We start from the raw sequence: 24279 nt of genomic DNA on the forward strand, positions 1-24279 counted from the left end.
ATACCTTTCCCCTCCTGGGCGGGCATGAGGTCCCGGCTTGGTTCTCAGGCTGGAGACATTCTGCAAGTAGCTGCCCATGTTGAATTTGGTTCAGCTGGGTCTGGATTCATGCTCGTGCAGCTGCGGAGGAGCCGCACATGCGTGTGGCCCCCAGGGTCACATCACTGAGATCTTTTAAGTGACCCACTTGCTTTCTGTTTGAATTCTGTCATCATTATATCATGGGATGTCAGGGTGTTTTTAGTTCAATATAATAATTCTGTGGTTTTGACTGCTTGAGTCATTCTCTCTAAGATTGGAAAATATTCTAATTTCTGTTTTTTCTGAAGCAGCCTAATTTTATAATGTGTTTGTGTGTGTTTCAGTTTTATGGGTTCTATTAATACAGGTGTCTAGGGACAGACTATTGGTTTTTTTCTCTGTGGTGGATTGGAATTTGTAGCCATGACTCTGATGGCCAGCTGGGCTGCTCTTTCCACAATTTCTTTGGGATTCTTAGAGGAGACTGTGTGAGCACTTTCAGCACAGAAGATGCCCATGTGTATCGAAACTTCCAAAAGTACTGGGCAGCATGGGCTTCACCTACTTGTTATCCTCACATCAAATTAGAGCTTCAAGATTACCTTGAATAGATGTGGCTCACTGCTGGGAGGTTCTATCTTTGTTGTCTACACACCAACATCCAACTACAACAAAGAAGAAATTGAGAAGTCTACATGGAGCTGGAGAAGTTCTATAAAGAAGACCACATCTTCTATAAGATCATTGTTGGTGATTTATTGCCAAGATAGAACGGAGAAGGTCTCCCGAAGAACTCCACATTGGGTCCCATGGCCTAGAATGGAATGATCAGGGTGAGAGACTGTCTGAGTTCATCGTGTTGACCAAGACCATCTATGGCCACACAGTTCCCGAAGGCCAAATCAAAACATTGGACATGGTGAAAAGTTCCACAATGAAATTGACCACATCATATTTGATTGAAGGTTTTGCCTGACCTATGTCACTGTTGTCCCAAAATTCCAAGTGGGATCGGACCACAGTTTCCATCATGCAAAATTCTACTTCACAGAGAGGGGAGAAAGGTCTACAAAGTTTAAGTTTAAAAAGGAGAACTCCCAGAATGACAACCAACTGGGAACTCTTTGGCACTATTGTGGCAACGTGGGAAGATGCTGTCATTCACAACATCAAATCAAGGAGGATTACGATCGACTGGTTCAGTACCTCCATGACTGCTCGAAGAATGCCAAGGGTGAGAAACCTACCAACAGACACCTGTCTTAGGAAACCCAACGTGGTTTGGAACAAACCTCAGGCAACCACAAGCTAACATCCAAGCTTGCAAAGCTGTGCAGAGAAGCGATAGAGGAAGACCTCAAAGAGACAAGAGCAGCAGTGTTGGCTGATTCGATTAGGCAGAAGCCAGGAAAAATATACACAATGCTTTCCTGTCCTTCGCCAACTACAAGACCAAGAAGACTGCCTTCGGATGCATACAATATAAGAATATAAATTATTGAACTGAAGAAACAATAAACTATTGGAAATTGATAAAAGAACTACATTATGTGAGGAAATATAGGCAAAGTTCGGAAAAGAGAAGAGCTATACAGAAAGTGCTGGCATTTCTTTTTTGAAAAGTTACATTTTTAATTAAAAATAAAAGCACAGCAAAATAATAAATAGTGTTTATTTATTATAAAAATGTTGGTCAAGTAGTGTTTAAATAAATGGTTGGTTTTCATAGGTGTCTAAGGAACTAAATGTGTAAAGGTAAATAATATATAAGAGAAAATATACTGCCATGAACTCAAAACATTTCATGTATAATTTGCTTGGTGAAGAAAGAATTCACCTATTTTAAGCAATGAATGATTTAAAAATTAATTTCTATGCCTGTTGAAATCAATCTCTGAAGCAAGTTCTTTCTCTAATGCAAGTTGTCAAAACATGAAGTATTGGGAAAGTACGTAGGAGCAGAGTTTGTGCAAAGTTCTATGAACTTTGATATTTACTAAGTGGCCTGAGCTTTCTGAGTTCCTGGAACTGCACTTAAAATCAGACTCGAGCTTGCCCTTGCCTCTAGTGAAGCAGCAAACCTCTGACCTCAAACGTAGTCAAAGCTCAAGGAGCACAACTTGTCTGCTCAGACTCATCGGTTCTTGGGAACAGCTGAAATGTGGATTCTGCTCAGTGTCATCCTCATCGGGTGGGGATCCTGTGCTTACGGGCAAGGTCAGTTCAACCATATATCTGGACACTTAGCTTCTCTGTAACTTTGTGTCTTATCTAATTTCATGTCTATATTTTTAAAGATGCAAGCAGAGAGGAATATCTCTTCTTTGAGATTATTGTTGCTCTCATGCCAGATAAGTGTTAGAAAGTGATGGTGTCATGAACGATTGCCAAGTTTTGACAGAAAACTTGGATGGGAGTGAGACTGCAGCAGCAGATGGTCAGGCGGGGAAGGAAACTCAAAGGATTGGGGCACAGGTTCCTGTGTGCGAGAGCCAATCAGCCCACAGGCCACAGCAAATCCCACTTCAAGGCAAGCCCTAGACCTTTTGGGTCCTTCGATTTTACTCTCAGAAAAGAATCTCAGGAAGAGAGGAGTTTCATTTAGATGCGTTTAGAAAGGGGAGGGAAGGAGAAAAATAAAGTAGTGCACTCAGGCCAAAAATCTTGGGCTTCTCCAAAGACAACTTACTTTTATATCAATATTCTTCAGAATATTTCTTCAAGAATTGTTGGCTGAAGTGTGGCAACTTTCTGAAATCCTCTTGGAAGGCACCCAAAAATATGAATTTTACTTGAAGTTAGAATAAATCATATTTATTAAACTGTAGCCAAGAGAGAGATATTTCAGCTTGCCATGGCCTGGAGTTTTCTATGGCTATGAGAGCTAAACAGCTATTGGTAAAGAGGAAGAGCTTTGAAGATTTTGGTGTTCTTCCTTTGTGTCCTTATAGCAGTGTTTTCCCCCTGCTGAAGGTTTTCCTCTCTGTAAAGGATCAAGCCTCTTTGGGGTCTGCAATGGTGCTGGGGGTAGGTCTGATCAGTCTTGAATTTCTGCGTGCACAAGGTGAGATTTTTGTAGTCTTGGGTCTTGGTTTTTTACATTCCCTTAATTTATTTCATGGGGTTTGGAGGATGTGGAGGTCTGGGCTGGGTGCTTTCCTGAATGCCTGCATGCTTACCCCAATGTACAAAGAAAATATAATATGCATTTGCCAATATGAAATAGATTATGAAACCAGTTAATCTACAATAGGATATATTTATCATCCAAAGTAGTCTTTTGTACTCAAAGAAAAGCATAATCAGAAAACAAGGACAGACCACAGAAATCACCTGTGTCACTTGTCCTCCTGTGGTTCGTTGATTTGTTCGAGCGGGCGCCAGTAACATCTCCATTTGTCCCTGTCGCGTGCTAGTGTAGCCCAATGGCGTCTGCTTGCTCCAGGAGCACAAACAGCCTCAAACAGTTAATTCAGGGTATTGACGAAGAAGTCTGACATCATAGGTGGGCGGCCACTCTGTCTTTTGAATTCCATGGAATCAAGTCGGTAACAGCTCTAGTACAGTGGTCATCTCTAAATCGACTTAGATGTCTGGCCCATCTGATTTTTGACTCCTTGGCAAATGAGACAGGGTCCCTGATTCTTGATCATCAACGGAGGTTGAACTCCAGATTCCTTCTTTCACTTGAGTGAAACATGATACTCCAAGCAAAGCACTTTCAATTCCTCTTTGGGATACCCAAATAGGGTTCTTCATCCTGTTTTCTTAGGGCCCAGGTCTCTGCGGTTTATATTAGTGCAAGGAGAACGGTAGAGTTGAAAATTTGTGTCCGGAGCCAGAAGTTCTTCGTCCACTTTACCACTTCTTTGACGCTCTTGAAGGTGTACCACGCTGCTCTCTTCCTCCTGCACAGTTCAGGTGCCAGGTCTCTTTACATCCATGATCACTTCTTTGTAGAATGGTGGGAACACGGTGGTGAATCTGTAATACAACTCACAGAGGATCCTGATGTACTGAGTTTGAACACCCTGTTTGGCTAGGGTTTCGATGACCGCTTCAGTCTCTAAAGAGTCAAAGGCCTTCTTTAAATCAGTGAATGTTAGACAGAGTGGCATCTTTAACTCAAAAAGGGAAAAATTATTTGCCCACCGCTTGTCTGACAAAAGTTTACTACCTAGCATATAATCAGCTCCAGTAGAACTTTACAAGAAAAAACATCTAACCCCATCAATAATTTGGAAATTTCTTTGAGATTTTCTCATAGAATAATACAACTGGCCAAATGCATATGAAGAAATACTTTTCCCACTAATTATCTGTGAAATACAAATTAAAACAAGATACCAGCTCACAACATAGACTGGTATTCATCAAAAAAAAAAACAGCAATGCCATGTGTTGGCGAGAATGTGAGGAAAAAAGATAGTCAACTCATTTCTGATGAGGATGCTGACTGGTTCCCTCCTTCTGGGAAGATATCTGATATTCCCCCAAAAAATTAGGATCGCTCCTGGCATGCTCAAACCCAATGAGATGCTGGAGATTGAACCTGGGTCAGCTGCGATCAAGGCAAGCACCCCACCCCCTGAACTATACCTCTGGTCAAAATTTTGATAATTCACTTCACTATTTATTTAGTTCTTTTACTGCTATTCAGTTATTATCCTCTAGCTTTTTTAATATTCCACATGTGAACAAATTCATTCTCGAACATGGAATACCTGAAATTCAGGTATAAAGTACTTTGTAAGTCATGCCTTCATACTTTAAAAAAATGAAAGAATTTCCTCTGTATCAGTCCTCCTCCCTCTTGCTTATTTCACTCAATACAGTATCATCTCAGAATGCTTTGTCTCATATGTGGGATATACAGAAACCTTGTCGGGGACCATCAAATGCCCAAAGGCAACAGAGATGACGAGAGGGAAGTGGTCTTTAGTAGGAAGATTGGCACTGGAGTAGGGATGAGTGGATAAATTAGGAAAAGATACACTAGGACAATGGAGAGGGGGAAAGGGCTAGCCACAGAGGTGGGCTGGGGTTTGAAAGAGAAACTGGGGACACTGGTGGAGGAAAGTGCACTGGAAAAGGGATTGAAATGTATATGTCTGAAACCAACATGGAATACAGAACACATCCAAAAAATTGAAGATCAAGGTATTTCACCTACTTATTTAGTCATGTTATTTACATTTTAGAACATAGTGCTTTAAACAAAGGGAACTTAAAATGTGGCTTATTGCCACTTGTGCATCCACATCAAAGATTATAATCATATAAAACATTTTATTTTAAAATTTATATGCTATTCATGTCGAAAAATACTCAAAACTATACATTGTGGGCCTTTTTTTAAAAAGACAAAATACCGAATGGGAATGTACTGAACTTTAATATTCTCTTCCTCATAGTAACTTTTGAACGTTGAATTAAAATTTATGTGGTTTACTCTAAATGAGAAAAACATCTAACAGTGTTTTATTTTTGGTGAAGTGAGTTTAAATTTATAGATATCAAGGAGCCTCTTATGAATAGGAAACTCCTCTTTCATCTAACATGTCACAAAATACATTTCAGTTGCTTTCTGTGAAAGCAAGACAGACCCTTTGACAAAGAAGACATTGTGTTAGGTCCCTTGAAGAAATGAAGGAGGCCATAAGTCTCTTCATTTGGGAAATGCAAAAAGAAGTACACGAGGAGCTTGCAAACAGATTTCAGGCAATACTTATTTCCCATCACAGCTCTTAGTCCCAAATAAAGTATGACACCCATATAAGAACTCTGCAGCATAATATTTATATGACAAGACAATTTATTAGCAAAGGAATATTACAATGAGATTCATTAGTATCAGAGCAAAGTTGAGTGTTCTAAGTAATTTATAAAACACAGGTTTTATTAGTTATCATGACCTAGTCGAAGGGATACAAACCATCACCCACAGGTAAAATCAGCCCATCAATTTTATAAACAGAGTTTTATTAGAACATTGTCATTTGGTTATGCATTTTTGTGGCCATATTTGCACAACACAGAGTTGAGCCATTGCTTGAGAATTTTTATTATTTACTCTTTGCAATAATAGTTTCTCCAAACACACTTCACTACATTAGCTCATTGTAATAAGGAACAGCAGTTATAAATGTACATATGTATATATATTTCAAATCTAAGAAGTTTAATAAGAAAATTTACTTCTACCTATGTTCACTTCTAATGTAGTTTGTAAGGGAATCTGCTCACTATATTACTGCAATAAACAGAATAAAGCTATCTTATCAATTTATTTCCATAAGCTAGAATAGACACCTTTCTAAAATGTCTTTTCCTATTATAAGGAATGAGAGACAACTTAAAAATTCATGAAAGGACCTCCTCCTTAAGGGGGACATCTGACTTGCACATTCATTTCATGGTTCTGGGTTAGTCATTTGGTCATACCTACTTCACATGAGTAGGAAGATGCAATTTTACCACGTGCCTGGAAGGAAAAGACGTAAATGATTTTAACAGCTTTATGAGAACTACAGAAGTTAAGGAAATAGAAGGGAATGAAAGAATAGTTGACATGATATTATACTGAGCTTCTTGCCCTGTAGGGAATTGTGATGGTGAAAGAGAAAAGATTCAAGAGACCAGGAGAGGAATGGTACATCAGGTCCAAAAGAATGTTGAAACTCTGAGTAATACAGCAGGAAATACCTGAGGCTGTGTTTATTTTTAGCAGATACGAACAAAAAATTCCACCCACTACATTATATTTTATATAGTTGATTATTTCAATGAATACTGATTTCTACTGTTCACATATCTTTTTTTTCCTCTTCAAAAGTAACATGTACTCCTCCTTATATTCAAAATGGAATCATCAGACCTAAAAAATCCACATATAGAGGTGAAGATTTAGTCACATACGAGTGCATAAATAACTTTTACCCTACAACTCGGGAAACAACAATAAAATGCACAATGGCAGGATGGGAACCAAGTCCAAGATGTTCTTGTAAGTTCCACTTTTTATTTACCACTTAGTTATGAAATCACTTCCTCTTAAGCACAAAAACAGATAGATGGGGCCAGAAGTAAGTGTATTCGTCCAGCAGGTAAGTGTATTCGTCCTGCACACTGCTGAACCAGGCATGCTTCCTGGCACTGAAGATCGTCTCCCGAACCCTCACAGGAGAAATCCCTGAGCACAGGGTCATGAGCAAGCTTTGAGCACTGCAAGATGTGGTACAGCAATAACAAAAAAACCCAAAAACCTAAGGAACAAAAGTTAATATGGGCACAATAAATATTTCCCTAACTGCTCTTTATTAGAAAATAGAAGTTTTAGAAGAATTCTTTGAATTTCAAGACAGCGAATTCTAAGGAGGATCAAGAGCACATCTTAATATTAGAGAAGTTTTGGTAGAGCCGAGCCATAGTGGAGTAGTCAGGGCATTTGCTGTGCATGCAGCTGACCAAGGCAGGATTTCTAGCGTCCCATATGGTGGTCCCCGGAGTACCACCAGGAATAATTCCTGAGTGCAGAGCCAGGAGGAAGCCCTGAGCACTTCCAGGTGTAACCCAAACAAAAGAACAAAAAAGTTAAAAGTAAAAAAACTCTTAAAATTGCTATCCGATGTTAGGATTGGATATATCTATTTCTCTAATATAATATAATTACATTAGAACACAAACATACAAGAAAGATTCTGGGTAATCATAGTGCTATCTAACATTTATGCATTGGCTACTTATTCTGGGTTTGAATTTTCCACCAAACTATTGACTCAAAAGAACAATTATGTTCCCTCAGCCTTTCTGTGACTTGAGAATTTGGAAGTGACTTACCAGGCTATTTCTAAGTCACAGTCTCTTGGGTCGCAGACAGGTTGTGGTCTAGGCTGCAATTAGGAAATAGCTTGGCTAGGCAAGAGCACCAGCTTCTAGGATGACATTTTCACAAGGTTTGGGCAGGAAATATCCGCAGCTAACTACATGGCAGGGCCATAGGTTGCTGGAAGGACAGCTGATGTTCTCTAGGGTTAGTGGTCTGCAATAGGAGAGGAAACTTCCATGCCAAATCTGGGACAAATGAGTCCAGAACAAATACTGACAAATTCTGACACTACAACTGCATAACTGCCTTTTGCTTATCTGATTTTGGATTTTGCAGGCAGGACTTGAAGGTTACTCCAGGTGTAGTGTTTGAGGGATGCCCCTGATGATCAGGTCTACCATGAAGCACCAGAGAATGAACCTAGGCCTCCATCATGCAGAGCATGTGTTCCAGTTTCTTAAACTCTCCGTTGGGCCCCGAGTCATAAATTTTCAAGAAGTGAGTCACTCAGACCACCACCAATACAGAGAAGTGCAGTTAGTCTTCACTTTGTCAAGGGATGAGAGTGAAAGATGGAGAATTCCCTAAAATCACGCCTTGTGATATTCCTAAAACTATCATTGATATATTTCATTTCAGGTGATAGAAATTCATTTCTACATGTACAAATATATTCCTTTTCTTTATATTTCGCAGCTTATTGAGAAGTGGTAATATTATTAATTTGGATCTCCCTTGAAAAACATGTAGTAATGAAGTTATTAAGTAAAAGACAAAATGTTAACTAACTCAGCATAAGTTCAAGATACGTTTACAAAGAATAAATTTGAAGAAAATATTATCAGTATGAGACAATTATCAGGGATTTATTTTATTCATTATGATTGGTTTTTGAAATGGTACAGCACCACACTGTATCTCAATATCAACAGGATTCTTCACAAGAGAGTTGTGAAATTCTTGTGGACAACATAGGAAGACTGCCAGGTCGGTAGTTTATTAGAAAGTTCCTAACTCATTATAAATATGTCAGATACTTAAAAGATATTTGGTAAATTGTTTTTTGATAAGTTTTCAGGCCTACTTTATTATTTATTTTCTCCAGTAATTTAATGGAAGAGAGGAAATGCAATAAAAATTCACAGTTCAGTGTATAAGAATAACTCAATAAATATGATATTCCTCATTTGAAAATAAGAAATTAGAAATTGCCTGTTCTCGAACTGCAATATTAAAAAAATTTCTCATTATATTAGATACCTGAAAACTAAAAAATATTATGTGGGGCCAGTGAAGGTACAGGAGTCGCATGCATGCTGCCAACTTTACTTAATTCCCAGCACTAAATATGGTTCCCAGGGCACTACCAGGAATGTTCTTTGAGCTAGAGCCAGGAATAAGTCCTGAGGATTGATAATTGTGACCTATAATTCTCTCTGCATTACCCTCTCAAAAAAGATCCCCCCATGTACAAAGCAAGAATAATACTTCTATAAATTAATAAATTAATTAATGGTTTCATTCATTGATTTGATTATGGATAGAAATCTTCTTTCTTTTTCTATCTTTCCTTTCTTTCTTTTCCTTTCCTTTCCTTTCCTTTCTTTTCCTTTCCTTTCCTTTCCTTTCCTTTCCTTTCCTTTCCTTTCCTTTCCTTTCCTTTCCTTTCCTTTCCTTTCCTTTCCACACCTGTCTTTTTTGAACCAATCCTGATGATACTCTAGGGTTACTCCTAACTCAAGAATCAATCCTGGTGGATTGTGGGAATCATACGGAATGTTGAGATGAAACCTGGGTTGGTCATTTGCATGGGAAGCACCTAATGTGATATACTCTCTTTCAGCCCCAGAAATACTGCTCAGGGAAATATGTTCAACCAAATATTCTTTTTCTGTACATTTAATGTTGTTTCTGAAAATTAAAAGAAATAGCGAATAGATATTAGTTTGCACAGCAAATAAACCCTGCTATCTGCCTACATTGCTTTGTATTAGAGTAAAAGACATACCGATGATTTCTAATGATGACAAAAAACATAAAAAGGAAATTGTGAATGATAAAATAAATATTGTTATCACACAAGCAGAATGGGACTAGGCTTAAAGAGAATTCATTAAATATATGTGAGCAATTTTTATCTTGGAGAGTCTAAAAAAAGTTTATGCATTACATGTCTCATAAGATACACATAAACACATATGTTTGAACAGGTATGTGTGTGTATGTGTGTATGTGTAACCTTGGTGATCAAGCAGAGACCCTTAACATGCAAGACACAAGATTTATCACTGAAGCTCATTCTAATCCCAAAAATATACCTTTATTAGCAAGGATTTCACGCTCACATACCTCTATCAATTAAATGTTATAACGTTTCTTGTCCTTAAAAGCCAGGAAATAAGTGTAAACATACAGAATATACTTTATGCATAATAAGATATCTAATTGATTCCTTTAAAGCTCTGACTATAGTTACATTTCTTTTTACATTACAAGTCAAACCTTGTGAATTTCCAAACATAACACATGGATACCTATCTGACAAATACAAACCAGAGTTTCCAGCACCTGTAGGAAAAAGGTACTTCTATATCTGTCATGAAAATTTTGTGACGCCTTCCAAACGCATCTGGGAATACATCGAGTGCACAGAAACAGGATGGAAGCCAGAAGTGCCTTGCCTCAGTGAGTAAATGTTGTTTTGACTGTGTATTTTGCAATAAGACAAAGAGATGAGATATGATGGGGATGGGAGTGGAGAATTTTTACCCAGCAGTCTTCAGGGATACCAGTCTATAGAAGGTTATGCAGGATGGGGCATGCAACCCAGAACCTAGTACATGCCAGGCCTGCATTCCAGCTCTTTCAACCTTTTCCCCACATCCCAGAGTTGAACAGGCAAAGTAGGTCTTTGTACCAGGATTGTTTCGTGGAAAATTATCTAGAAATATCAATAGAAAATTTATGACTGTAACATATACATATTTTAACTACAAAAAGAAAATATAAATAATAGTGAAAATTAATTTGTCTTTAAAAAAATATTGTGTAGGGGCTGGAGCGATAGCACAGCGGGTAGTGCATTTGCCTTGCATGCGGCCAGCCTGGGTTCAATTCCCAGCATCCCATATGGTCCCCTGAGCACCGCCAGGAGTAATTCCTGAGGGCAAAGCCAGGAGTAACCCCTGTGCATCACCAGGTGTGACTCAAAAAGCAAAAAAAAAAATTATTGTATTGTAAGAAGCATTAGATAATTCCTACACTTATGAATCCTCAGCTGACACTGATGTGAAATTACTAAACTTTTATTTTCATTTTAATAATCATTAGGAAAATGCCTCTTCAATTATTTGGAAAATGGAAAGCGGTCATGGATATCAAAAACATATTTCCAAGGTGAATCGATGATACCTGAGTGCAATCCTGGCTTTAGTCTTCCAAATGGGCAGACACTCATGACATGTACAGAGAATGGCTGGTCCCCACCTCCCAAATGCATTCAAATCAGTAAGTAAAGGGGTCTGAGTGGCAAATTTACATTTATTTTTATGTTTTTAAATTAATTTGTATCAATTGCACATAGTTCATATGTGCAATTGATACTTTCTTATTTTTCTGCTTATAAAACTTCCTTGGACTGGAGCAATAACACAGTGGGTAGGGCGTTTGCCTTGCATGCAGCCAACCCAAGTTCAATTCCTCCTCCCCTCTTGGAGAGTCCAGCAAGCTACCGAGTATATTTCGCCCACAATGTAGAGCCTGGCAAGCTACCCGTGGTGTAATCGATATGCCAAAAACAGTAACAAGTCTTACAATGGAGATGTTACTGTTGTCCACTTGAGCAAATCAAAGAGCAACGGGATGACATTGATACAGTGATGGAAATTTCTTAATTTTAAACTTATGTTTCATTTTCAAACATATGTACTATTTTTCTGCTTATATACCTTTCTTATTTTAAATTTGTGTTTTCTGAGTATGACTAGATAGCACATATATTTCTTGATAAGTATCTGTCAAGAATGCAGAAAAATAGAAAAAAACATTGAAATCTGTAGAAAGACTCAGATAAGCAAGACGGCAGGATAGGAGTGACTTCTGCAAATGAACCGCTTGCTGACATTCACCCTGATGACTATCATTGTGGGATTCAGAGACTCTAGCAGAAATATTTTCACACAGTTGCTGAAAACTGATTCTGGCATTCAAAAAAGAGGTTCAAACCCACTAATGGATCTTACTAACCAGTTTTCTGAGCTTCTGGAAACCCCACTTCCTAGACTGATGGATACCCTTGCCTGTTGATTCTTCTCACTCATGGACCCACCTACTTCCCTGCACACCTGACTCACACCCAATCCTCGTGCCATGAACTGGCTCATTTTTCACTGTAAATGCCAAGCATTTGTAGATGTCTAATATTTGCACCCAAAGTGCCAACTCTAAGTCCTCTGGAAAGGAAGACGACAGCATTCAGCATTGCTATTGAGAAAGCAAAGAGGATGCCATCTATAGCTGGGTTGGTTCTACAAGTGTGAGGGAAGACTTACTTACTTCTTTTTCTGTTTCTCTCTTTTTTTCTTTTTGAATCACACCTGGCAATGCATCGGGGTTACTCCTGGCTCTGCACTCAGGAATTACTCCTCGTGGTGCTCAGGGGACCATATGAGATGCTGGGAATCTAACCCAGGTCGCCCGCGTGCAAGGAAAACACCCGACCCGCTGTGCTAATGCCCAAGCCCCTTTCTTTTTTTAAAAAAAAATTATTCATTTTTATTGAGTCACCATGTGCAAAGTTACATAGCTTTCAGTCTTAAGTCTCAGTTACACATGCTCAAACACCCATCCCTTCACCAGTGCACATATTCCTCCACCAAGAACCAGAGTAAACCTCCCCCCTCACCAACTAACCCCCCTAACCCCCCACCCAGGAAGACTTACTTTCATGCAACTTCTCCCAACAGGGAAAAAACATGTAGAGTAGGAGGATTCATATATGGAGGATCATAGGAAGTCTTAGAAATCCTAGTATGGCTTATAGAATTTATTTCTCTCAAAGACTGTAAGTAAACTCTGTATAAGAAAATATGAAATTGATTCCAAGGTACTTGATTTTCATAGGTATTATTATGAAAGTGACTGTTTTTAATATCTCTTTCTTCTCTTTCATAACTTATGAAATTATGCAGTATATTATGCAGCTGTTAGGAAAGACAAAGTCATGAAATTTGCTTATAAGTGTATGGTCATGGATAGTATGATGCTTAGTAGAATGAGTCAGAAAGAGAGGGACAGACATAGAATGATTGCATATATTTATGGAATATAAAATAACATAACATGAGATGAACAGCCAAGGACAGTAGACACTAGGACCAGGAAGATTGGGGAAGAAGGCAAGCTGGGATAGAAAAGGGATCACTAAGTCAGTGATGGTTGAAGGGATCATTCGGGATGGAAGATATGTGCTGAAAGTAGATAAAGGACAAAACGTGATAGCCTCTTAGTATCTACATTGTATACCTTAAAGCCCCAAATTAGAAAGAGAGTAAGGGGGAAATTGTCTGCCACAGAGGCAGGGCGAGTTTGGAAAAATTCAGAAGGGTATACAGGGAACATTGATAGTGAAGAATGTGCACTGTTGGAAGGATAGATGTTTGATCATTGTATGACTGAAACTCGAACATGAAAGCTTTGGAATCGTATCTCACAGTGATTCAATTAAAAAAATTGAAAAAGAACCCCATGAAATCATACAGTTTGTTTTTATATGGATAGATCTTGAGTATTGTGCTCATTGAAATTAATCAAGGGAGAAGGGAAGAAAGAATGATCTCTCTAATCTGCAGGACATGAACAAATATAGTAGGGAAGTAACACATGCATTCCTCAGCTTTTTTAAAAAATATTCCGCATGTGAAAAAATTTATTCTTGAAATAAATTCACTATATTCATGAAATTCAGCTGTGTATTACTTTTTTAACACATGCCTTAATTCTTCTTTTAAAGTAAAAGAATTCCCACTGTGTAAGTCCTCCTGCTGACTTATTCCAATCAACACAGTTTCAGCACAGAATACTCTATCTCAGGGCTAGAGCGCTAGCACATCGGGTATGGCATTTGCCTTGCATGTGGCCCACCCAGGTTCAATTCCCAGCAAGGGTAATTTCTGAGTGCAGATTCAGGAGTAACCGCTGTGAATTTAAGGGTGTGACTCAAAAAGAAAAAAATTAGAATGCTCTATCTCATTTGTGTGGTATGAGGAAACCATGTAGAGAACTATCAAAGGGCCAAAGTCGAGAAAGACGAGGGGTAGAAGTGGTCTTCAGTAGGAAGATTGTCACTGGAGGAGGGGTGAGTAGGATAAACTAGAGAAGGGAGCACTAGGACAATAGATAGGGGGAAAGTGCCAGCCACAGAGGCAGGCTGGGGTTGGATGGAAATCTGGGGACCCTGCCGGAGGATAGTGCATTGGAAAAGGGATAAAACTTCTTATGTGTGAAACAAAAATGGAATACAACAATTATTTAAATTGAATATTATCAATAAAACTTAGCATCTTTAAACCAAAATAAAATGTTTTATTAATAGACTGAGACCATAGTATCATCTACCTCCATCCTCATTGCAGCAAACTGCAGGATGTCACCAGTTCATATAGCTGAGCAGTCTTCTGTTGTGCATACGGACTTCCGTTTCTTTATCCACTCCTCTGGTTTTAGGTATGTGGGCTGTTCCTGGAACTTGGCTATTCTGGATCACGCTATATTAAATACAAAAGTGCAAATGTCTTTTCTTGCAATCGTGTTTCTGAAGCCTTAGGATATATGCAAGAAGTGGAATTGCCGGTTGTGATTATTTTCCAAGGAGGCTGAACCAAGAATCATTGTCATGAGCAGCGGATGAGGGTTCCTTTTCTATACATTCTTGTCAAAACTGGTTTATTCCCATCTTTTTTACAAGCCCTAGTCTTACTGGTGGGAAGTCACATCTTGACATGCATTTCCCTGATAAAGATAATTTGGGTAAAGAAAAGATAATTTGGGTAAAGAAAAGTTTCTCATCTTCTTTTTCCTGAAACTGCTTTGGCTCTTCTGAGAAATTCATTACTACATTTAACTTATAACTTCTATATCATTTAAAATATCTTACAAATGAGTGCAGTCCTTTTATGTCTGTCCCTCTATTTCTGACTCATTTCACTTAGCATGATACTCTCCATTTCTATCCATTTATAAGCAAATTTCATGACAGCTGGGTATCATTCCATTCTGTAGATTTACCAACGTTTCTTAAACCAGTCCTCTGTTCTAGGACACTTGGGTTGCTTCCAGATTTTGGCTATTGTGAACAGTGCTGCAATGAAAATTTAGGTACATATGTCATTTCTACTGTATTTTTTTGCATTCTCTGGATATATTCCCGGAAGTGGTATTGTTGGGTCATATGGAAGCTCAATTTCTAGTTTTTGAAGAACAGAATAACAATTACATGAGATTGACATCCAGGGACAGTAGATACAAGGGCCAGGAGGATATGAGGTCTTGTTAATTCTCAGCAATGAAAACAAATTATCAAATGCTTCCTTCCAGCAGGTCTGAGTTTGGTGTGGCGGGAGGTGAACTCCAAGCAATAATAGTGAGGTTTTCGTTGAAATATTTAATGTAATCAAAGTAAAGAGAAAGTTAAGCGAAATTTGTCAGCTACACAGGTGGGATGGGAGGCTGGGGTGGGAAGGGGAGTTTTACTGTGATTCTTGGTGGTTGAGTATGTGCACTGGTGAAGGCCTGGGTGTTTGAGCATTGTGTAACTGAGACATAAGCCTGAAAGCTTTGTAACTTTCTATAAGGAGATTCAATAAAATATAAACAATTAAATAAATGGATAAATAAATAAATAGATAGATAGATAGATAGATAGATAGATAAATAAATAAATAAATAAATGAATAAATAAAAACAAGGGTCAGGAGGATTGCCCCATATATGAAAGCCTGCTTAAAGAGCAGAGAGGAGAATGTAGATGGAATAGAGATGGGATCACTAAGAAAATGATGGCTGGAGGAATCAGTCAGGATGGGAGATGAGTGCCGAAAGCAGATAATGAACCAAACCTGATGACCTCTCAGTGTCTGTGTTGCAAGCCATAATGCCCAAAAGTAGAGAGAGAGTATGGGGAATATTGTCTATCATGGAGGCAGGGCAAGGGTGTGAAAAAGGTGATATACTGGAGATATTGGTGGTTGGGAATATGCACTGGTGGAGGGATGGGTGTTTGATCATTGATCATTGATAGTTTGGCCATTGGATAATTCCCTACAAAGTTTCTTCATAGCTCACATATGAGTTTGATAGTTTGATAGTTACATGAAAGCTTGTAACTATCTCAGGATGATTCAATAATTTTTTTTAAATGCCCTACAATGGGCCAGAGAGATACTACAATGAGTACGATGCTTATCTAACTTTTAATTGCCCTGGGTTCAACAACTAACTTCCCATATGGTCCTTTGAACACTGCCTGGAGTTTATACCTGAGTGCAGAGAGGGGGAGTGTCCTCTGAGCATTGCTGGGTGTGACAATCAATCAATTGAAATAATTACAAAAAGTCACTGACTATTGATAGATATAGCACTATGTAATATGACCATTTAACTATAATAATTCTTCAATCTATTAACAGTGGATGTGTTTCAAATTCTTTGCATTTTCTTCTATTTCAATGATTGATACTTATTTTTTAATGTTTTCCATCTCTTTAGCTAAGTGGATTTCCAGGTATTAGTTTCTTTAGGACATAGTGTGAATGACATTGCTTTATTTTTATTTTTCTCTTTTCCACTGTTACCATATAAAATACAATGGATTTCTGCCACTTTCCTGCATAGATATATTATTTCTACGAGTTTTTCATAGTTTTTAGGGTTTTTTATAAGTGTGATATTATGTTACCTACAAAAAGTGTGATTCATTTTTCTCTCTGGATTCCCTTTAATATCATTTCTTGTCCTGTTGCTGTGAAAAGACTTAGAAGCTAGGTGGAATTGTGATGAGAGTGGAAATCCATTTCCTTGACCTGATCTTTGAAAAAAATCTTTCCATTTTATACCATTGAGTATTATGTTAGCTTAAATTTGTAAATGTCTTCGAGTATATTGAGGAAAATTTCTCTCACCATTTTGTTCTGGGTTTTTGTCATAAATGGGTATTTTACTTTGAAAGGAAGGAATGATTAAAGTCATAGATGCAGAGAAACATTGGACGAAATCCACGTTTCCTTGCTCCTATTGGTGTGATATACTGTATTGATTTGCATGTACTTAACCAAACCAGTGTCCTTGATGTCAGTCCGAATTGATCGTGGTTTATTATTACTTTAATGCTTTGTGGGGTGGGGTTTCATTCATCTTGATTTTGTTAAGGATCTTCCCACCTATGTTCATCATGGGTGTTGTTCTTTAAGTTTCTTTTATATACTGCTTCAGTCTGTTTTTGATATCAGGATAACAATGGCCTCAGAGGCTGAGCTGGAGAGACAGTACAGCAGGTAAGGCATTCTGCATGTGGCCAACCAGGTTCAATCTCAGGAATCCATATGGTTCCCTGACTAATGCCAGGAGTAATTCCTGAGAGCAGATCCTGGAGTAAGTTCTGATCACGTAGGGGTGTGGGATCCAGACACAAAGCAAAACAAAATGTGTCCAGATAATTCCAGTTTCATTAACCTTCTGAAAGACATTTAAGAATAAAAAAAGAAAAAGTTCTTTAATAGTTTGGAAAAATTGTCTAGTAAAACCTTTTGAATGGGGCTTTTATTTTTAGTATGACTTTTTGTTGGTTGTTTTGATTTGCTTATTTTTTTGCTGGGTGGAAACTGGGCGTAAAAAGTTTAGCTCAGGGGGCTGGAGAGATGATAGCACAGCCGGTAGGGCATTTGCCTTGCATGCGGCCGACCCGGGTTTGATTCCCAGCATCCCATATAGTCCCCTGAGCATCGCCAGGGCTAATTCCTGAGTGCAGAGCCAGGACTATCCCCTGTGCATCACCAAAAAGCTAAAAAAAATGGTGAAGCTCAGGGACTCAGGGGTCTCACAGGCAATTCATCGTCAGCTATGGTGGGAGTTTAGTGTAAAACTCTGAAAACCTGATGTTGACCAGATCCTATGAGGCTAAAGATACTTGAGACACTCCAGAGGACTGTGGGAAAAGCTCTCTAGGGAGACTGTTCAGGGCTGGGAGTTGAACTTGCATCTGGACCAAGCTAATAATGTGTCCTAATCTCTGTATTATTTCCCAAACACTTGAGGGAGACTTTCAATTATTATTTTCATTTCCTCATTAATAACTAATGATGCATGCTGATTCCTCCTGACTTAGCCTTGAGAGATTAAAGAATTCCAAGATAAAATATTTATATCTTTCAGGTTTTCCAATTTCATGGCAAATCTTTTTTATAGAATCTTGAATGATACTGTGAAATTTTTTGTTGTATTTTGTGGAACTTCTTATATTTCTGATATGGCATTTTTGAATTGTCTATCTTTTGTTTCTTTCTAAATCGAATTAGAATGACTAGTTTCACAATCTTGTTTCTTGTACTTAAAAGCCAATGCTGGTTTTGTTGTTATCTATAGAATTGTTTCTATTTCATTGAATTTTCCTAAGTTTTGATATATTTCCCCTTCTGCTTTGTGGGGTTTCCTTTGTTGGTCTTTTTCTAGTAATTCAGGAGGTGCCCTGAGGTTATAATTTGGGCTATTTCTTGATGGATGCTTGAATTGTATGAACAAGTTATATTGTCAACTATATATTGATTTAGAAAGCTTTCAGTAACTGGCTGTGTAATGGGATTCTTTCCAACTTTCTTATTTTACTTTTTTGCAGTGAATTTGGTTAATCAGTAGTCATAGTTTTTTTCATTTATATAAATATAACCGTAAAATTTCTCTGTCATAACTACATTATCTCAAGTTATGAATTTTTATTTATGATGTTTTTCTTTAATCATTTCAAAATATTTTGATCCATATATTATTAAATAAATGTTGAGTACTGGAAAGAGAAGTAGTAACTGACAAGAATGTGCTCAGAAGTAGAATGGCATTCTGTAAGTTTGGCTTTAGAAGATAGTTGAATGAATGTGCTGATATTCATCAAATTGATTGAAAAGCATAAATTCACATGGCATTAAGCAATTATTTAAGCATTTTAAAAATTTAAAAATTATAAAAAGAAAAAGAATTTCCAAGCAAACATTTTGCATGCTTAGTGTCAAAACCTGTAATGGATGTTATGGAAGAGCCTAAGCTGATATGATCAGGGTCTAAATTGAGATGTGGCAATTGGGTTTCTTAAGATAATCAAACTAGGGAATATGACTCCAAGAACAGGTCAACCTGTACCTCTGGGGCAAGTGGAAGAGTAGCCTGATGGTGTCTTTGGGCTTCCTAATACCCCAAAATTATTTCTCTTCCTTTAGCTAGACCCCAGCCACTTGGAAACAAGTTTACTGAGAAAATAAAGGGCCGAAAGTTAGGTATGTGGAAGTCACATTCATAAACCATCTCCAGCTGAGTTGTAACAGCTCATTTATTGGCCTTATTTCAGAGACCCATAGAAAACTCGAAAGAGATCAAAAGCCACGGTTCATCTTGGACCCGGGCATGGCTGAACAGAGTGGAATAAATCATAGGGTGGCAGGTTGGACTGGTGGCTTGCCCAAGCAGAACCCCCACAACCACTTGCTTATATAATCCCAAATCATCGCCATACTCCTGGCCTGATTCCACTGTTTCAGGACAGACCTCACCAAGACATAATCTGTTGAAAATTCTGGCATACAGATTTTGTGACTGAAATCTCCAGGCTACCTCAATTTGGGATGAGCTACCTCCCCTCACTTTCTAAACTCATGGTCTGGTAGTCTCCACCACAAACCAACTCCAGAATTGCCCTGTAAGCTCTACCAATGACCTTGCCTCAGGGACTCATAAATAAATGTCAAAAGAGATCAAAGTTAGCAGTTAAGCTTGGACTCACGCATGTTTGAAGAGACCAGGGTAAATTGCAGGGAGTGTGGGTTCCCCTGTGAATACCCAGGGTCCCATGCAGCCGCTTGTTTCTACAACCCAAAATTGCCTCCATACCCCAAGCCTGACTCCACCACCTCAGGACAGATCTCACCAAGACAAAAATCTGCTGAAAATTTTGGTATGCGAGTTTTGTGACTAAAATCTCCAGGCTTTCTTAGTGTTGAGATGGGCTACCCCCACCACCCCCCTCTGTACTTCCAGAAGCCTCAGCAATCAAATCCACACTCCAAGCTTCCACCCTATTGAAAAGCTACAGCCTTACCATTCTGGTAAAAATACCAAATGCCTTCAACAAACATCATGATGTCTTAGCACCTGTCCTGAAAACTATAATGCATAAAACAAAAAGGAGAGAGAGAACAAGAAGGAAAGTGACTCTCATAGAGGGAGGTTGAGGGCATGGGGTGGGGACTTGGGAGATGGTGGTGGGGAAAGGGCGGACATTGGTGTGAGAAAAGTACACTGGTGGAATGATGGGTGCTAGATCTTTGGATGACTAATAAAACCAATTATGAACAGATTTTTAATGGTCTATCTCAGATATCCAATAATTTTTTTAAAAAAACAGAGTTCATGTCCAATTCAATCAGCTGAATCAATAACTGAATAAATCGCAGTACTCCTACATTAGAGAGAGAGAGAGAGAGAAAGATAGAGAGAGCCAAGGTAGGCAGTATTTAAAAAAAGACAGTACAATGGAAAGTATCATGCTAAGTGAAATGAGTCAGAAAGAGAGAGACAGACATAGAAAGATTGCACTCATCTGTGGAATATAGAATAATAGACTATAAGACGAACACCCAAGAATAGTAGAAATAAGTACCAGGAGGTTGTCACCATGGCTTGGAGGCTGTTCTCTCATTCAGGGTAACTCAGAGAAGGGAACAGCAAGTAAAATGTGGTTGTTGGTCATGTGGGGGAAAGATGATGCGGGCCAAATATAGACTAGAGACTGAACACAATGGCCACTCAACACCTTTATTGCAAACCACAACACCTAATCAGAGAGAGAGAACAAAAGGGAATACCCTGCCATAGTGGCAGTGTGGGGTGGGGGGAGACGGGACTGGGAGGGTGGGAGGGATGTTGGGTTTACTGGTGGTGGAGAATGGGCACTGGTGAAGGGATGGGTTATCAAACTTTGTAAGGGAGAAACATGAGCACAAAAATGTATAAATCTGTAACTGTACCCTCACGTTGACTCACTAATTAAAAATAAACTATTAATTTAAAAAAAAAGACAGTACAAAACTCAATACATGAAGAGCTCTGGGATATATTAGGATCCATGTAACAGAAGGATTTCATGCTTCTTGGACAGGCAAATCTCTCATGATTCCAGAGAAGAAAATGGAGTCTTTTCATATTGATTTGCTTCAACGTTTTTTGTTTAAGTTTCCCAACCAGGGGCCCCAAACCTGCAGCAGTTCAATGCAAAGACTAGAGTGTTCATTGGTTCTCTGGCCCTGCAGTTCATGGGATACCTGCCCACCTCAGCAGGGTTCAGAGCCCTTCAGCTCTGCACACAGGATGCCCTGAGTACCACGTGGCATGGAGCTGGGACCAGCCATAGACAAAACATGTACCTTAGCACCTGTACTGTTCCTGCAGGCCTCAATATATTTTTTATAATATATGCTGATAAAATCTCTTGAGAAACTCAATCTATTTTCTCTGACACAAGAACTGGCATATTAAAATCTTTTCTTTGAAATTTTGTTTTATATGATTATGTATTATTTGACTTGTTATGAAAACGATGATTGAATGCATACTTGTCTTTTCTTCATGCTTTCTCCTTTTTAGAAACATGTTCACATTCAGACATAGAAATTCAGAATGGTTTTTTTACTGAAGCTACTACTCACTATCCCTTAAATAAACAAGCACAATACAAGTGCAAACCAGGCTTTGCAACAGCAAATGGTGAAACTTCAGGAACAATTACCTGTCAGCAAACTGGATGGTCAGCTCAACCTAAATGCTTTAGTAAGTAATTGTTAGCATTCATGAACTTTTTCTCTGACACAAGAACTGGCATATTAAAATCTTTTCTTTGAAATTTTGTTTTATATGATTATGTATTATTTGACTTGTTATGAAAACGATGATTGAATGCATACTTGTCTTTTCTTCATGCTTTCTCCTTTTTAGAAACATGTTCACATTCAGACATAGAAATTCAGAATGGTTTTTTTTCTGAAGCTCCTACTCACTATCCCTTAAATAAACAAGCACAATACAAGTGCAAACCAGGCTTTGCAACAGCAAATGGTGAAACTTCAGGAACAATTACCTGTCAGCAAACTGGATGGTCAGCTCAACCTAAATGCTTTAGTAAGTAATTGTTAGCATTCATGAACTTTTTCTCTGACACAAGAACTGGCATATTAAAATCTTTTCTTTGAAATTTTGTTTTATATGATTATGTATTATTTGACTTGTTATGAAAACGATGATTGAATGCATACTTGTCTTTTCTTCATGCTTTCTCCTTTTTAGAAACATGTTCACATTCAGACATAGAAATTCAGAATGGTTTTTTTACTGAAGCTACTACTCACTATCCCTTAAATAAACAAGCACAATACAAGTGCAAACCAGGCTTTGCAACAGCAAATGGTGAAACTTCAGGAACAATTACCTGTCAGCAAACTGGATGGTCAGCTCAACCTAAATGCTTTAGTAAGTAATTGTTAGCATTCATGAACTTTTTCTCTGACACAAGAACTGGCATATTAAAATCTTTTCTTTGAAATTTTGTTTTATATGATTATGTATTATTTGACTTGTTATGAAAACGATGATTGAATGCATACTTGTCTTTTCTTCATGCTTTCTCCTTTTTAGAAACATGTTCACATTCAGACATAGAAATTCAGAATGGTTTTTTTTCTGAAGCTCCTACTCACTATCCCTTAAATAAACAAGCACAATACAAGTGCAAACCAGGCTTTGCAACAGCAAATGGTGAAACTTCAGGAACAATTACCTGTCAGCAAACTGGATGGTCAGCTCAACCTAAATGCTTTAGTAAGTAATTGTTAGCATTCATGAACTTAGTCATCATTACACAAAGGATTACTGTAAACAATCCTCAAATGTCTCAAAATTTGGGGCGAAGTACTAATGTACTTTCATATTTCAGAAAATATATATATTGGTTCTCTGAGCCCTCCAGAGTAATTTGAACATAGAGCCAATATTGATCCCTGAACTATAATGAGTGTCATCCAAAACCCAAAGAAATTTAAAAATTAAGTATTAAAAATAAATAAATTTCTTGCATACAAGTGCATCAACATGGAAGTATCATGCTGAGTGAAATGAGTCAGAAAGGAGACAGACATAGAAAGATTATACTCGTATGTGGAATATAAAGTAGCTGAGAGGTAGAAGCTTACAATGTTGCGATTTCTGGCAGATATTTCTCTGGACTTAGTTACTAAAATACTAAAATATAGAAATCCAAACCTGTGTGGCTGCTAGTGCAGCCTCCTGACCTCATATCTCTTTATTCTCAGCAATGGAAAACAAATTATCAAATGCTTTCTTTTCAGCAGGTCGACTTTAAGGGGGAGAAGCTCCAAATCAATAATAGTGAATTTTTTGTTGAAATATTGAATGTAATCAAAGTAAAGTGGAAGTAAAGTGAAATTTACCAGTTACACATGCGGGGTGGGGTGCTGGGGAGGTGGGGGGTAGGGAGGGTGGTAAACCGTGATTCTTGGTGGTGGAATATGTGGTGAAGGGATGGGTGTTTGAGCATTGTATAACTGAGACTTAAACCTGAAAGCTTTGTAACTTTCCACATGCTGATTCAATAAAAGAATTTAAAAAATGAAATAAATAAATAAATAAATAAATTTCTTTTTAAACATAGAATTATTTGGGGCATTTAAGATAATGTTCTGTAAGGAAAAATATCCGCAGATCTTTCAGTTCAAGTAATTTTCACTTTGAAACACAGCATATGGGCTAGAGAGATAGTATAGCAAGTCACCTTGCATGCAGCACATCTGAGTTTCATCTCTGGCTTCCCAAATGGACCTCACAGAATCAAGAGCCGTAATTTCTGAGTGCAGAGGCAGGAGCAACCCCTGAGCATCAACATGTGTGAGCAAAAGGCAAATAGAATAAAGTACAATATAATTGAGAACTCATTCAAAAGGTAAAAATGCTTCTGTGTATTTTTTTGAGTTCTATGTGCCTTACTCAGTGTCACAATCTGTACTCCAAAATAGGAAATTATTTTTTGAAACGAAAATATGAGGGCTTGAGCTATAGTAAAGCGGGTAGGGTGCTTGCCTTGCAAGCCACTCACCTGAGTTTCATCC

At 38.1% G+C, this 24279-nt stretch overlaps 1 protein-coding gene across 1 annotated transcript in view; it reads left to right on the top strand.

The window, feature by feature from the left end:
* Window positions 1-2102: 2102 nt before the first annotated feature.
* Window positions 2103-24279, top strand: part of LOC129406443 (complement factor H-like) — a 37388-nt gene continuing 15211 nt past the window's right edge. The window contains exons 1-5 of the mRNA XM_055144208.1: window positions 2103-2238; window positions 6857-7027; window positions 10346-10534; window positions 11180-11356; window positions 22097-22279. Of these exons, the coding sequence (XP_055000183.1) occupies window positions 2181-2238; window positions 6857-7027; window positions 10346-10534; window positions 11180-11356; window positions 22097-22279 (778 nt within the window). The 5' untranslated portion in view covers window positions 2103-2180. The remainder of the gene's footprint in view (window positions 2239-6856; window positions 7028-10345; window positions 10535-11179; window positions 11357-22096; window positions 22280-24279) is intronic.

This window comes from Sorex araneus, chromosome 7, assembly GCF_027595985.1.
Source record: "Sorex araneus isolate mSorAra2 chromosome 7, mSorAra2.pri, whole genome shotgun sequence".
NCBI lineage: Eukaryota > Metazoa > Chordata > Mammalia > Eulipotyphla > Soricidae > Sorex > Sorex araneus.